The sequence below is a fragment of the Aquarana catesbeiana genome, linkage group LG02 (genome assembly GCF_042186555.1).
Source record: "Aquarana catesbeiana isolate 2022-GZ linkage group LG02, ASM4218655v1, whole genome shotgun sequence".
In the NCBI taxonomy this organism is placed as follows: Eukaryota; Metazoa; Chordata; class Amphibia; order Anura; family Ranidae; genus Aquarana; species Aquarana catesbeiana.
In genome coordinates, this window is record NC_133325.1 from 174991194 (window position 1) to 175008330 (window position 17137).

Sequence of the window (17137 nt, forward strand, 5' to 3'; positions counted from 1 at the left end):
ATCGCTGAAGATAACAACCATCTTCACCCGTCTTGTTTCTGGTTAGACCCCTTTTACACTGAAGAAGTTTTCAGGCGTTTTAGCTCTAGAAATAGCACCTCTAAAGAGCCTAAAATCTGCACCCCATGCCACCCGAGTGCTTTCATACTGGGGCGGTGCACTTGTAGGACATTAGAAAAAGGCCTGCAAGACGCATCTTTGGGTGGTTTGGGAGCGCTGTATTTAGTGCTCCCAAAACGCCCTTGCCCATTGCAATGAATGGGCAGCGCTTCCGAAGCGCTTGAAAAGCGCCGTAACATTGGCGTTTTTAACCACTTACGGACTGCTCGCTGTAGTTATACATCGCTACTTTGAGGAGGAATATCGTTGTTATGGCAGCAGCTAGCTGCCATAATCCTGGTGTCCTCTTCTTCAGCGGGCGGTCCACTTCAAGATAAAAGTGGTCACTGTGGCGGATTCACCACAAGATAACTTTTATTGGCAGCGGGAGAGGGCTCCCCTCCCGCTGTGCTCCGGTGCCCTCCGCCGCTTACCGGAGCTGTCGGTAGTGGCAGAGGCGATCAGGTCCGCTCTCCTGATTGGTATGGAGACGAGTGAGGGGAAGATGGCCCCCACCCATCTCCATATCATTGCAGGGCGGAACTGACGTCAAAACGTCACTTCCGCCCATAGCTCTTAACCACTTCAGCCCCGGAAGAATTTACCCCCATGCTGACCAGAGCACTTTTTGCGATTCGGCACTGCGACGCTTTAACTGACAATTGGGCGATCGTGCGACGTGGCTCCCAAACAAAATTGACGTCATTTTTTCCCCACAAATAGAGCTTTCTTTTGGTGATATTTGATCACCTCTGCGGTTTTTATTTTTTTTGCGCTATAAACAAAAAAATAGCGACAATTTAGAAAAAAAACGCATTATTTTTTACTTTTTGCTATAAATATCCCCCAAAAAATCATTTTTTTTCCTCAGTTTAGGCCGATACGTATTCTTCAACATATTTTTGGTAAAAAAAACAAAAAAACAATAAGCGTTTATTGATTGGTTTGCGCAAAAGTTATAGCGTCTACATAATCAGGGATAGTTTTATGGCATTTTTATTGAGAATTTTTTTTTTTTTACTAGTAATGGTGGCGATCAGCGATTTTTATCGTGACTGCGACATTATGGCGGACACATCAGACAATTTTGACACATTTTTGGGACCATTGGCATTAATACAGCGATCAATGCTATAAAATTGCATTGATTACTGTAAAAATGTCACTGGCAGTGAAGGGGTTAACCACTAGGTGGCGCTGTAGGGGTTAAGTGTGTCCTACGGAGTGATTCTAAATGTGGCGGGGGGCTGTGATCAGTGTCAGTGTCATTAGGCAGAACGGGGAGATGCTTGTTTACATCAGCATTTCCCCGTTCTTCCTCAACGTGAGATGATCGCGGGTATGCCGGCGGACATCGAGTCCGCAGGACCCGCGATCGCGGTCACGGAGCTCCCTTAAAGGGCAATGTACAGGTACGTTAATCTGCCTGTACGTGCCCTTCTGCTGCAGTATATCTGCGTGAGGCGGTCGGAAAGCAGTTAAAGGGACATTTTTTTTTTTAAATGACAATTTTTTTTTTTTTCATTTATCGCATTTTAGTGTAAATATGAGATCTGAGGTTTTTGACCCCATATCTCATATTTAAGAGGTGCTGTCATGGGATGTTTACATTCCTTGTAATAGGTATAAAAGTGACACATTTTTTTTTTAAAAGAACAGTTTAAAAATAAAAAATAAAAGGTAAAATAAATAGGAAAAAACATTTTTTTTTAAACGTGCACCGTCCCGCCGAGCTCGCGCGCAGAAGTGAACGCATACGTGAGTAGTGCCCGCATATGAAAACGGTGGTCAAACCACACACGTGAGGTATCACCGCGATCGGTAGAGCGAGAGCAATAATTCTAGCCCTAGACCTCCTCTGTAACTCACAACATGCAACCGGTAGAATTTTTTAAATGTCGCCTATGGAGATTTTAAAGGGTAAAAGTTTGTCGCCATTCTACGAGCGGGCACAATTTTGAAGTGTGATATGTTGGGTATCAATTTACTCGGCGTAACATTATCTTTCGCAATATAAAAAAAAATTGGGCTAACTATACCGTTTTCTTATTATTTAATTCAAAAAAGTGTATTCTTTCCAAGAAAAGTGCACTTATAAGACCGCTGCGCAAATACGGTGTGACAGAAAGTATTGCAACAACCGCCATTTTATTCTCTAGAAAAAAAAAAAGTATAATGTTTGGTGGTTCTAAGTAATTTTCTAGCAAAAAAAAACTTTTAACTTGTAAACAACAAATCTCAAAAAGAGGTTCGGTCCTTAAATGGTTAATAAGGGTCTCCTGCTCTGACTACCCCTGTCAGTACACAGATGTACCTTCACCCTCTCGGCCAGTAGGTGGAGGTGTTGGCTCTTATCTTGGATTTCTTGTTGCAGTGCAGCAACTCTCTGATACAGAGAGTCCACTTCCTCTTTGTGGCGCTCCCCCTGCTGGTTGACGTGTGCAGTGGCCGCCTGCAGCTGTTCCCTCAGCTCCTGTACGATGCGCTCTCTCTCCAGCAGCTCGGGGTGGCGCTGTTCTCTCAGCCGCTCGCACTCGGCCCGCAGCTCCTCGTTCTGCCGCTTGTAGGTGTCTTTGAAGCGGATTATCTCCTGGTGGTTGTCGGCGAGGAGGTTGAAGCGTTCCTCCAGCTGGTCGGCTCTCTTCCTCTCCGCCGCCAGCAGTGTGTTCGCCTCGGCACTCTTCCTCTCCAGCTCCTCGTTCGTTCTCTCCAGGCCCTGACACCGGAGCACTGTGTCATCGGCTCTCCGCTTCAGCAGGCAGATGAGTTGGGACTGCTCGTCCAGCCGGGACCTCAGCAGACCGTTCTCAGCCTTCTCGTCCCAGCTCTCCTTCTCTCCCGGCATGTTACTGCTCTCTAGTGATTACAGTAGGCCGCTCACGTTTCCATGGAGACGGTGGATGCTGTTGGCGGTGGAATTTTGCACATGCGCATTCCAGACTTATAAGCCAGGCAGGTGATAGCAATTTTCACTTACAAGAGGCAGACCTATGTCTCTGTGCCTTCCCTCATCTATCTTATTCACAAACCCCTCAGGCCACACTGATAAGGGAACCTGTCATAGGAGTCGCTGCCATTGCCTGACACCCAGGGGGGTGGTTTTGGGGCACAATACTGTAGGTGGTCCTGCATTGAAGTATTCTCCACCCAAAACTATCATTTCTTCTGCAAGTTACACACAGTCAAAATAATTTCAGATCTGAAGATTACATAAACCCCCCCATATATTATATCTTTTATGAAAGCAAACACCTCAGAGAATAAAATAGTGGTAGTTCCAATTTTTTTTTTAGGTCACAGGATATTACCGCAAATTTCAGTAAAAAAAAAACACATTAAAAGTTTATTTTAGGGGCACAAAAGCACAATATATTGGCCAATTTTTTTGTTAAAATATAAAAGCCAAGGTTGCATCGAGTAAATAGACACCCAACACGTCAAGCCTCAACCACTTCAATACTTCAATACCCCCTTCCTGCCCAGGACAATTTTCAGCTTTCAGAGCTGTCGCACTTTGAATGACAATTGCGTGGTCATGCTACACTTTACCCAAACTACATTTTTATAATTTTCCACACACAGCTTTCTTTTGGTGGTATTTGATCACCTCTGCGGTTTTTATTGTTTACTAAACAAACTATAAAATACCAACTTTTTTTGGAAAAAAAAAAAAATGTTTTTTGTCTCGGTTATAAAATTTTGTTTTCTCCTTCACTGACGGGCACTGATGAGTTGTCTCTGATATGTAGAATTGATAGGCACTGATAGGTGGCACTAATGGGCACTGACAGGTGGCATTGGTGGGCACTGATAGGCGGCACTGATGGACACTAATAGATGGCACTGATGGGCTGCACTGACGATGAGTTACTGACAGGTTTTATTGATGGGCCATGATTGGCACTGTGGTGGGCACTGGTTGGCACTTTGGGCACTGACAGGCATTTCTGATGGGGCACTGACTGGCAGCTGATGGGCACTGATTGGCATGTTTTGTGGCACATCTGATGGGGCTGTGCTGATTTAAAAGCTCGCTATAGGTCATCAGTTTAGTGTCATGAAGGAGTTCTGGTGCTAGAATTATTGCTTTAATTCCGGTGTGCACGGCGAAATGTAACATGTGTATAGCAATCAACGTTTTCAGCTGTAGGCACCCTGCCATGTCCGTTTCCATTCATATGTGGGGGTGGGGGGGTTTTGTGCCCTATGTAATGATTTTTTTGGTGACAGGTTCTATTTAATGAGACATCCAGGGTCTAAAAGAATTGTATGATCGCACTGAATTACATTTTTTCCCAGCCTTGATGGCTGGGGAAACTCAACAGGGACTTGGAAGTGATGTGTGACAAATAGAAGGGGAGAAGAGCACATGTGTGTCCGCTCCCCTCCCTTCCCCCTGCCCCCTCTACCCGGCAACAACCACTATGCAGGTCTTGGGCCTGCAGATGGACAAGCAAAGCCCGGGATACATAGCGAGGGGGGGACGTTCGGGCGGCAGCCCAGGCGCCAGGTCGAAAAACTTCTGGTCTCAATGGCGACCTGGGGTTTGTCGAGCCCTGACCTATATGATTTCCCACAAGTTAGTCAGTAATGCCAACCTTTGCAGGGACGTGTAACAGCCAAAGTGACAGGTTTTCTTTGTGTAGCACACTCTATTATAGGTAGGTGCTAGAGTGAGAATTTTTTGGTAAGGAACTGTCAGTACAGGTAAATTTAGGCAGGCCCATGCTTCAGGCTAGGCCTGTTTGTTTTGATCTGGGGGCAGGGAGTGGTTAGTGTAGCAGTGGGTGTGACCACCTGTGCTTCAGTGTTTGGGCGCCTCGCCTGCTTCCAGGAAAGAATGTTCTGGAAGAGGGGCAGAGCCTAGAACTGGAGTGGCAGGCAGCTCATGTGAGGAGCCCTGACCAATCCCCGCCTGGAATTGGCAGGGGGGCAGGCATCCCATATAAGCTGAAGTAACAGGCTTCCTCAAAGCAGCCCACCAATCTCATGCACCCTTTGGAATGCCCGCTCCATCTGTAGCAAGCTAATATCTGTACATGACCTCTTCATCTCTTATGGCTTTAACATACTCGCCATAACCGAAACCTGGCTTCAAAATTTTGACTCAGCTTCTCTTGCTGCCCTCTCCCATGGTGGCCTCCATTGGACTCACTCCCCCAGACCCAACGGACAGAAAGGAGGTGGAGTTGGATTCCTTCTATCCCCACAAAGCACCTTCCAAGTCCTTCCTATCCCTCCCTCTCTTTCCCTCTCTTCTTTTGAGATGCACTGTATTCGTCTGTTTTCTCCTATTTCTCTGAGGATTGCAGCAATTTATCGGCCTCCTGGACCGGTGTCACGCTTTCTTGATGACTTTGCTGCCTGGCTACCCTACTTTCTCTCCTCTGAAATACCCACGATCATTCTTGGTGACTTCAACAATCCTGTCAATGTTAACAGCCAAAGTACAGCTAAACTTCTTGACTTAACCTCATCTTTTGACCTAACACAATGGACACATACTTCGACTCACTCCAATGGTAATACCCTTGACCTTGTATTCTCCCATCTCTGCAACCTCATAAACACCCCCTTTCCTCTCTCTGATCACAACCTCATTAGTTTCACTGTATCCTTGCCTCCAACCACCCATCCCTCCAAGCAGCAAACAATTACTTGTAGGAACCTTCGCCACCTTAACCTTTCTCTTCTCTATTCTGCTACTGACCACCCATATGACATCTCTCCCCTGTCCTGTCCTGACCTTGCCACCTCTGTCTACAACAGTTCGCTCTCATCATCACTAGATGCACTTGCTCCTCTAACCACACGCAGAATCAGGCCCCGACCCTTACAACCCTGGCAAACTGACAACACTAGAAATCTCAAGAGGCACTAACTGATTTAATAACTGATAAAACCAACAGCCAATACTCCATACTCCTACTACTTGACCTCTCTGCGACCTTTGATACTGTTGGCCACGCGCTCCTTCTCAATAAACTACATTCCCTTGGCCTCCGAGATTCTGCTCTATCCTGGTTCTCTTGATAACTGCCCACGGCTTCCAATACCACTTATACGCCGATGACACCCAAATCTATCTGTCTACTCCTCACCTCACTCCTTCAGTCTCCTCTCGCACTACTAACTTACTAACTGACATATCAGCATGGATGTCACACCACTTCCTTAAACTAAATCTCTCTAAAACTGAGCTATTAATATTCCCCCCTCCATAACTTTTCTATCAAAATCAACAATGCAACCATCAGGCCCTCCCCTCACGCCAGGGTACTAGGTGTTATCCTAGACTCTGACTTGTCATTTCAGCCCCAAATACAATCGTTGTCAAAAGTTTGTAGAATTCACCTCTGTAACATCTCTAAAATTCACCCCTTTTTAACAAATGAAACCACCAAGCTCCTCATTCACTCACTTGTTATCTTTCGCCTTGACTATTGCAACTCATTGGCCTGCCTCTCCATAGGCTATCCCCTCTTCAGTCTATCATGAATGCTGCTACCAGACTTATCCACCTTACCAACTGCTCGGTGTCTGCCAACCCTCTACTTCAATCCCTACACTGGCTCCCAATCACCCAGCGAATTAAATTCAAAATACTAACCACAACATACAAAGCCATTCACAACTCTGCCCCAAGCTACATTACCAATCTGGTCTCCAAATATTACCCAAATCGTCCCCTCCCCTCTTCTCAAGACCTTCAACTCTCAAGTTCTCTCGTCTCCTCCTCCCATGCTCACCTCCAGGATTTCTCCAGAGCCTCTCCCATCCTCTGGAACTCGCTACCTCTACTGGTCCGGCTATCCCCTACTCTTGCTACCTTCAGGTGATCCCTGAAAACTTCAGGGAAGCCTGTCATGTCTCCAACTAATCTCCTACCACTTCCATCAGCTCATTCCCCACAGTTACAACCTTTTTGTACCACCTGCCCCACCCTATTAGATTGTAAGCTCTTCTGAGCAGGGCCCTCTTAATCCTCTTGTGTTTTATTGTATTGTAACTGTATTGTCTCCTTTTATATTGTAAAGCGTTGCATAAACTGTTGGCGCTATATAAATCCTGTATACTAATAATAATAACAGGCCACTGGGTGAGTGGTCGGTCGGTAGAAGTGGAGAATGGAGTACTAGACAGCAGCAGGATGGCACCCACATCTGTGGGGGGGGTGCGCCAATCGTGGTAGGAGGCCCAGGAGAACTGTGAGGGAACTTCACCCTTACATGGTCATGGGTGAAGTCCTCATCTTTACATGGTCATTGATGAGGAGTTCCTGGAGCAGAGGGGCAGGAGAAGCTGTCGGAACGTACGGTCCAGTTCAGTTCTCCATCATGGACTCAGGGCAGAGAAAGGTCGGTGAGTGTACCACGGTGGAGTGCTGGATGTGGAGACATGCCAGGTAGTCTAATAGAGAGTGACTAGCTCTCCTAGGTTTCAAGGGGGGGGGGCGTGCCACATCCGATAATATATATACAAAAAGAGAGGGTTCCCCTAAGTGGATTTTACCGGCACTTGCACAAAAATGATATATAGTGGAGGAGTACAAACTCATATGAAGAATAAAAAAGTATTTTTATTTATTTAAAGATTCTCATATATTAAAAACATTGTGGACATAATGAACAACGAAAAACATATTACATAATTAACATATTTGAATTGATTACTAGACAATAGCGTTACACAGTGGAACTCTTTTCAAGCCCAACGCGTTTCGGGATAAATAATGTTTCGGTCCTTCTTCAGGGACATGACAGAAAAGAAAGGTTCATCTGTTATGTTTTGTTGGTCTCTTTAAGAAAAATAAAAAGCCACATGGAAAAGCAAAGAATGCTTGAAAGTGGGATGGCACTTGAATGTTTTTTGTCATGACCCTGAAGAAGGACCGAAACATTATTTATCCCGAAACGCGTTGGGCTTGAAAAGAGTTCCACTGTGTAACGCTATTGTCTAGTAATCAATTCAAATATGTTAATTATGTAATATGTTTTTCGTTGTTCATTATGTCCACAATGTTTTTAATATATGAGAATCTTTAAATAAATAAAAATACTTTTTTATTCTTCATATGAGTTTGTACTCCTCCACTATATATAATTTTTGTGCAAGTGCCGGTAAAATCCACTTAGGGGAACCCTCTCTTTTTGTATACATGCCAGGTAGTCTGGGAGGGAACTTCATCCTTACACGGTCATTGATGAGTCCTGGAGCAGAAGAGAGATTGAGAATAGTGTCAAACCAATGCGGCCCGAGGGCGCATGATTTGCAGGCTGGACTAGCTGAGAACAGTAGTCCACGTTCAGCACATGCTATTAAACTACTAGGCCTCCGGGGAGAGGTACTGCAGACCTCTGGCCTAGTAGCAGCAACTAATCATAGTCAGCATTAGAGACTATTCAGAGTGGGATCTTTTACATATAGAAGAGGATGTGACAGGAAACATAATGTGCTATAGAATAAGTTTGTGCAGGAGGGAAGGATTCCTGGGAGCAATAGTCTGCAGGAGTTACGCAGAGGATGAGCAATAATCTGAATGGTGATGCAGGGAAAAGACTGTAGATGTTATACATGTACTCAAACAAAGTTCTAATCTATAAATATGATGGCAAAGTAATTTGATCTATGGGCATCCCATATATCCTTCCCCCCAACCAAGTTATATCCCCCCCAATAAACAAAAACAAAGCAAATGACTGTTCATTGTCTCAGAGGTGATATATGGAGATCTGGCAGCACGGTGATATGGTTAATGTTAGTTACTAGTGGCAACACACCACTACATTTGGAACTGGTATTCTCATGAAAGATGTATATTTGCTCCCTTTGCAAGCTTTAGGCCTGGTTTACATCTATGCATTTTTAGTGTATTTTGCAGATTCGCACTACAGAATGTGTTCCATAGGAAACCGTGTTGAATGGACTGTAGTGCAAATCTGCAAAAAGCACTAAAAATGTATAGATGTGAATTAGGCCTTAAGCTGCCCATGCATGAGTCGAAATTCAGCTGGTTCAGCAGGGACAGGCCAAATTTTGATCCATGTATGGGCACTGTGGTTGAACAAATTCTGTACAACCACACTGTTGATTGTTCACCTCTGGATCAGCACTGCAGGCTATAGCCTACAGCACAGATCAGTGTGTTCTGGCGGTGGTGAAGTCTTCCCACTGTCAGACTACAATAACTCAGCATGAGAGATTCCCCCATTAACCTTGAATGTGTGGATGGGGAAATCGGGTCAGTTTAACCGCTTCAGCCCCAGAAGATTTTACCCCCTTCCTGACCAGAGCACTTTTTGCGAATCGGCACTGTGTCGCTTTAACTGACAATTGCGCGGTCGTGCGAAGTTGCACGCAAACAAAATTGACATCTTTTTTTTCCCCACAAATAGAGCTTTCTTTTGGTGGGATTTGATCACCTTTGCGGTTTTTATTTTTTGCGCTATAAACAAAAAAAGATCGACAATTTTGAAAAAAACATTATTTTTTACTTTTTGCTATAATAAATATCCCCCAAAAATATATTAAAAAAACTATTTTTTTCCTCAGTTTAGGCCGATATGTAGTCTACATATTTTTGGTAAAAAAAAAATCACAAGTGTATATTGATTGGTTTTTGCAAAAGTTATAGCATCTTCAAAATAGGGGATAGTTTCATTAGTAATGGCGGCGATCTGCGATTTTTATCGGGACTGGGACATTATGGCGGACACTTTTGACACTATTTTGGGACCATTGTCATTTATACAGCGATCAGTGCTATAAAAATGCACTGATTACTGTGTAAATGACACTGGCAGTGAAGGGGTTAACCACTAGGGGGCGATGAAGGGGTTAAGTGTGTCCTAGGGAGTGATTCTAACTGGGGGGAATGGGCTTCAAGTCACATGACAGTGATCACTGCTCCTGATGACAGGGAGCAGTGATCTCTGTCATGACACAAGACAGAACAGGGAAATGAATTGTTTACATAGGTACATCCCTGTTCAGAGGCTCCATGAAACGATCGCTGGGAGACCGGCGGACATCCAGTCCGCCGGTCCCGCTGTACACCTCTTAAAAAGGGACATACAGGTATGCCCATTTGCCCACCGCTGCCATTGTGCTGACATATATCGGCGTGCAGCGGTTGGCAAGTGGTTAAAAAAAATACTGTTTAATCTATGGACTGCCGCTATAGCTGAATGACAGCTACAGTACGGCCGCACTTTGACAGTAGGCCATCATATGATGTCCTCCCATGCTCGTGCTGACTGCGCGCCCCCTGCGGCGTGCATCAGCAGTAATCTGTGATCCTTCGGACGCAGCTGATCACAGATCGGAGAGGTTCTTTACCACGTGCTCAGCTGTGTCAAATCACATTAGCGGGCGACACTGCCTTCCTCTGACATCACGTGGCATCAGAGGGGGTGGGGTCACCCGTTTACATCACCGGGTGGCCCCGCCCTCAGCTATATAACAACTGTCACCGAGAAAAGGCATCACTCGGCGGGAGCCTCCCATGGAGGTGGAGTTGTTGTGGCTTTTTTTTTTCTTTTTGCGGCTCGTTGGGCGATGTGAGACGGATTTACATCGTGGGTTGTGGGGATGAGGCCCTTGTCCCCATCAACACTGGGACAAGGTGCTTTGGGGGAACCTCACGTCCCCCCTCTTTTCCTGCGGCCTGCCAGGTTGCGTGCTCGGATAATGCCGGCGCCGACGAGCAGAGGGGGGGGACGAGCGGGGCTTCGATCCCCCGCATCGCTGGACCCAGGGACAGCTAAGTGTCCAATTAAAAGTCAGCAGCTGCAGTATTTGTAGCTGCTGACTTTTAATTTTTTTTTTTTTTAATGGACCCCCTGGGTGGAACTCCTCTTTAACTATATTGCCGAGACTCGACCATTCCTTACAGCCGCAATCAGTTTTAAATGGCTTTTTACCTTTAGAAATGACATTTTGCTGTGGTACTATTCTAAACACGGGAAAACTGTGCCACTTTACAGGCATACTATAGACACCCTCCAGGCACAATATTTAAATTAAAATTTTTATTGTTTCACTTTAAGCATTATTAAAATCACTGCTCCCGTAAAAACATCAGTTTTTAAAAATGTCCCTGGGGCAGGACCCGGGTCCCCAAACACTTTTTATGACAATAATTGCATGTAAGCCTTTAAAATGAGCACTTTTGGTTTTTCATGTTAGTGTCCCATGGACTTTAATGGGGTTCCGCGGCTTTCGAATTTGCCGCAAACACCACATAATGTTTGTTCGCCGAACGTCCGAACAACCAAAGTTCAGCTTGAACTTATGCTCGGCTGAACCGTTCGCCCATCCCTTCTCGACACTTGATAATTTCATCCAACACCACGCCATGTGACCAAAACGTGTCTCCTCTCCCCAGTTTGGATGTAAACTCACCAGAAAGATTTGCCTCACACTCGTGTTTTGGCAATCAAGCAGTTAACCACCATAGGGTGTTCCAAAGCGGGTAATATAGGAGAAATAAGGCTCCAAATAGTGTGATATCATCAAATTAAATACAGAATTTATTACACATAACCCGATGGTAGTATACTGATAAACAGGCAAGATAAATTTGCGTTCATATGATGCAGATGCCAGAGATACCCCGTCACGGCGGACATAGGGTATAGGTCATTCCTCCCCTGATCTAATAGTTCAAAACACTCAGATCGTCACTTCCGGTTGCCGTGCAGCCACGTCCCGACGCATTTCGTCATACCGACTTCGTCCTGGGATCTAGTGTCTAGATCCCATTTTGGGGTGTGTTTTATGAGATCTTGTGGTTTTTAAGATATTAATCTAACTGGAGGAAAGTTCAAAACTAACCTTAGCTTATTTCACTGAAAGGGTAGTTGATGCTTGGAATAAACTTCCAGCAGGGGTAGTAGGTCAGTCAACAGTAAATGGATTCAAACATGTTTTGGACAAACACAGATCTATAACAATACATAATTTAAAAAAAATCATGTAAAAAGAAGAAACAGGCAGACTCGATGGACTACTCGGTCTTTTTTCTGCTGTCACTTTTTTACATTTCTTTGTATCTATGACATCTCCTGTTCAGCTCCGATTCAGCAGGAGATCTGCCCTGTGGTGTGGCATCATGTGAAAGGGCCTTGAGACTACAATTTATGCGTCAGGAATAACCTAAGATTGACAGGTAATCCCTTAGGCCCCTTTCACACAGGTGGTTTTGTATACGTGCAGCTACGGTGTGGGGCATGCCTCTGCCATTTATGACTGGTTGTCTGCAGTGACAGATTTCTGGTGGACAAAAACACAAATAGACCAGCGCTCAATGGGTTAATACATAATCACAGTCTTGCAGCAGACAATTGGACATGAATAGTCCTAGTTTAATCGGTAATGTACATAAAAAAACACAACCCTGTTGTCAGACAGGAATGGATGTGAGGTAGATAAAAAGGATATAAGCTTCTTACAGTGTCACAAAAGATCCATGGAGCAACGAGGAACTGACGGCATTGATGTTTACAAAAAACTCCCGCAACATGGGGGGGGCGCCAATACCCCTGCTGCGCTACAGCCGAACATGGAACACACTCACCGGCATGTGGAGGAGGGCTGAACGTGCTGGAGGAGAAAGCCGAGCTGCAAGCTGCACATGTCTGAATCGCCAGACCCGCTGGCGTGCTGACAGGTGGAGAAGAGAATACCGCGATGCTGCAGTGTAAGACACGCTGTTCGTTCCTAGCACATCAAGCCCAATAGATGTTGTTCTCTGCTGAGTGGGAGTGACCTGGAACTATGTGAACCTCAGAGGGATGGAAAACTGGGGCTAAGGACTTCTGAAGCGCATGTGTGTGAAACGCATCGTCAAGGCAACCACAAAGCCAACAGGTCACCTAGATCCATGAGGTGTCACAATGACCAGCACCCCTAGAACCTTAGCAACACTGACCGCCATCCACATCGGCTAACCCAGCCCTGGTTTTCCATCTTTCAGAAGCAGCAGGAGAGGTCCTTTATAAGGTTTTAGTCCCTCACTGCCGCATCTTCTTTTCATTGGAATTGGATCTACCTGTTGAAGGTGGTGACCTGGACCCTCTGACATTTCCTGCTGGCTTCACAGATAGTAGCCTTTAAAATATTCTGCAGCATCTGGTGAGGGTCATTTCCTTGGACACAGTGCTGTAAAGTTTCCTTGGCCGCCCACTGTGTTTACGGTCCTCAATGTTGCCTGATCAATGGTGTTCTCAGTGCTGAGAAATACAGGCAGATACTTATCCAGCATATCATACCATCAGGGAGGTGTGTGATTGGCCTCAAATTTTTTATTCTGCAGCAGGACAATGACCCCAAACATGCAGAATATGTTATTAAAAAACTACCTTCAGCGTAAAGAAGAACAAGGAGTCCTGGAAGTGATGGTTTGGCCTCCATAGAGCCCTGATCTCAACATCATCGAGTCTGTCTGGGATTACATGAAGAGACAGAAAGATTTGAGGCAGCCTACATCCTCAGAAGATCGTCTCCAAGATGTTTGGAACAATCTACCTGCCAATTTTCTTCAAAAACTGTTTGCATGTGTACCAAGAATTGATGCTGTTTTGAAGGCAAAAGGTGGTCACACTAAATATTAATTTGATTTGGATTCCTCTTCTGTTAATTCACCTTCCATTTTGTTAACTGATAAAAATAAACTATTAACACTTCTATTTCCGAAAGCATTCTTCATTTACACTTTACAGCATTGTTCACACCTGTCTAAAACTTTTGCATAGTACTGTACATTTCAAACCATATGCATAAAAAAATATTATTTCTTATCCCAAATAGGGATGGGTCGAACAGACCCCTGTTTGGTTCGCACCAGAACTTCCGAACACCGCGAAAGTTCGGACCCGAATAACAAACCCCATTAAAGTCAATGGGACCCGAATGTCAAAAATCAAAAGTGCCCATTTTGAAGGCTTATATGCAAGTAATTGGGCATACAATGGTTATAGGGGTCTGGGTCCTGCCCTGGAGGACATATTGATACAAAACGCTCCTCTCTTGACCAACAGAAGACTCAAAATTACGTTTTCCACCACACTGTAACCTACTGGAGCCAGGAAAAACGTTCAATAAAATCCTCTACTACTCCCAAGGGTCCTGGGGTTGGAAATCCATCGCTTATAGATTGACGCATGTCTTCCTCTTCTTCGAAGCCTATGAAAGTGCCAGTATCCTCCTCCTCATTCTCGTCCCCTCTCTCCTCCTGTGTGTTCTGTGACATAGGAATGATGGTGTCTGGATAAAGTGGGCCTTGAGAGGAAAGGAAGTCCTCCTCTTCCTCCTGCTGTTCTGCCTCCAGTGCCCTGTCCATAGTGCCACGCAGAGTCTGCTCCAGCAGGAACACAACAGGGATTGTGTCATTGATGCATGCACTGTCACTGTTCACCACCCTTGTGGCCTCCTCAAATGGTGACAATACAGTGCATGCATCCCTAATGATCAGCCATTGGCTTGGGGAAAAAAAGCCGGGGCGGCCTGAGTCCGTTGTCGTGCCATACTGGCACAGGTACTCATTGACGGCCCTCTGCTGCATGTATAGCTGCAGCATTGCCAAAGTCGATTTTCACCTGGTGGGCATGTCACAAATCAGGCGGTTTACGGGCAGGTGGAATTCCCACTGAATTTTAGCCATCCGAGCACTGGCTGTGTATGATCTCCTGAAATGGCTACAGACTCTTCTGGCCTGTTTTAGTATATCTTGCAACCCTGGGTACGTACTTAGGAAACTCTGCACCACCAAATACGACTAAAACTAAAATTACATTTTATTCAAAAGACTATGACTAAGCCTAGGTTCACACATATGCGATGCGGGAACCGGAACGTTTGCAGTGCCAGTTCCCGCATCGCATCTCTGAAATCCGGTTCCAGTGGGGAGAGTATATAATGTTTGGTAGTTCTAAAGAAATAATGCATTAAAATTGAACTAAACCAATTCGATTTTAGTCAACTTAAATATACTGGAGATTTTAGGCGACTAAAATATGGCTAAAACTAAAACAACTCAGACGACTAAAACACGACTAAAACTAAAATGGCATTTTAGTCAAAAGACTATGACTAAAACCAAATTGAAATTTGATTTGTCAAAATTAACAGTGAATAGGGGCCATGAATTTCTGGTGAGTGAGCAGCATTTCTATCCTCTTGATGGAGAGGAAAGCACGATCACTATCTTGGTGTCCAGTCTTCACATTTTTTTAATTATTCACTTGGATTGATTTTTGTAATTTGTATATTATGGACATATTTATGTACATGTATGTTAACCGGTTCCCAACCGGCTTACGACTATGGAGGGGGGGGAGGGCAGAATGGCACCCCTGCGCGTACCCCTACGGGGTTTCCTTTAAGAGCCGCCAGAGGGTGTAAAAAAATAAAAATGCCATAAAAATGCCATAACTCTTTCCCATAGTTTGTACAACTTTTGCAACTTTTGCGCAAACCAATCAATATACGCTTATTGTGATTTTTCTTCCCCATAAATATGTAGAAGAGTATATATTAGCCTAAACTGATGAAGAAATGTGTTTTTTAAAAACATTTTGGGGGATATTTATTATAGCAAAAATGAAAAAATATTTTTTTTTCAAAATTGTCGCTCTTTTTTTGATTATAGTGCAAATTTTAAAATACACAGAGGTGATCAAATAGCACCAAAAGAAAGCTCTATTTGTCGGAAAAAAGGGACGCAAATTGCGTTTGGGTATAGCATTACATGACCACGCAATTACCGGAAAAGCGACGCAGTGTAAAAAGTGGTCTGGTCAGGAAGGGGGTAAAACCTTCCGGGGCTGAAGTGGTTAAGTGAGTCGCACATTCACAGTCTTTTGGTGGAAAGTTTAAGCACTTATAATTTCTGGTGTTTGACTTTGTTATAGTTTTATATATCCTTGTATGGTTCATGTTGATATATTATTATGGGAATGTGAGAGTGCGGTTTATAATTCTCTTTACTTTAGACCTTGCAGCTTGTCTCAATAGAGCCCTGCAGGTGCAGTAGCTGGTTGATAATGATAAAACCACTCCCATACAGATTCACTTATCACATGGACGCAGACAAACAGCTATTTCTTCAGAATAACAAAAGGTAGAAATCTGCAACAAAGTTTGTTAAAATCCTTGCAATGTACATAGATCACCCACTTTAACCAGTTCCCGACCGCCCCATAGCAGATATACAGGTTGACCGTTCTGAGCAGAGTAACGTATATATATATATGTGTGTGATTCTGCACCTGAATACTTACAGCAGAAGCCGATTTGCAGGTGCCAGGCAATGGATGTTGGTCGGCACCCACCGATCGTAGGGTAGAGGCACAGGATGGGACTCTGTGTAAAAACAAGGCAGAGCTCCGTTTTGACAGGGGGAAAGTGGTGGATTTTATGTCCCTGCAAAACAGGGAATAAAATCCATCACTTCCAGTAGTAAAAGCAGCACACAGTTTACACAAAAACAGTGGTTAGGCACACAGTTAACCCTTTGATCGCCGTAGATGTTCAACCCCTTCCCAGCCAGTGTCATTAGTACAGTGACAGTGCATATTTTTAGCACTGACCACTGTATTAGTGTCACTGGTTCCCACAACGTGTCAAAAGTGTCAGATTGTACGCCGCAATGTCACAGTCCCACTATAAGTTGCTGATCGCCTCCATTACTAGTATAAAAAAAATTAGATAAATAAAATTTCCAGTATATATACAATGGTTTGTAGGAGACACGTACAGAACAAAAAAAAAAATTGTTTTGTCTCGTTTCAATTCATTATTTACAGAAATTCCTTTAGTTGAATTTGTTTTCGGAATTCGTTTTGTTTGTTCGTATTCTAATCGATTTGAATCTTCTGAATTCGAATTCAAAAAGTTTTCGAATTGGAATAGTTTTCCATTTGTTTTTAGAATCCCAAAGAGAATAAAATAGAAAAGAAGATAAACGAATAGAATAGAAAAAGATATAATAGAATAGAAAAGAATATAACAGAAAATAAAAGAATAGAATATAATAGAG

At 44.1% G+C, this 17137-nt stretch overlaps 1 protein-coding gene across 2 annotated transcripts in view; it reads right to left on the reverse strand.

The window, feature by feature from the left end:
• The window catches only part of CCDC89 (coiled-coil domain containing 89), a 29469-nt gene extending 26424 nt beyond the window's left edge, over nucleotides 1-3045 (reverse strand). For both annotated transcript variants that reach the window (XM_073613841.1, XM_073613840.1), the window contains exon 1: nucleotides 2414-3045. In XM_073613841.1, the coding sequence (XP_073469942.1) occupies nucleotides 2414-2944 (531 nt within the window). In that variant the 5' untranslated portion in view covers nucleotides 2945-3045. The remainder of the gene's footprint in view (nucleotides 1-2413) is intronic.
• Nucleotides 3046-17137: the final 14092 nt, after the last annotated feature.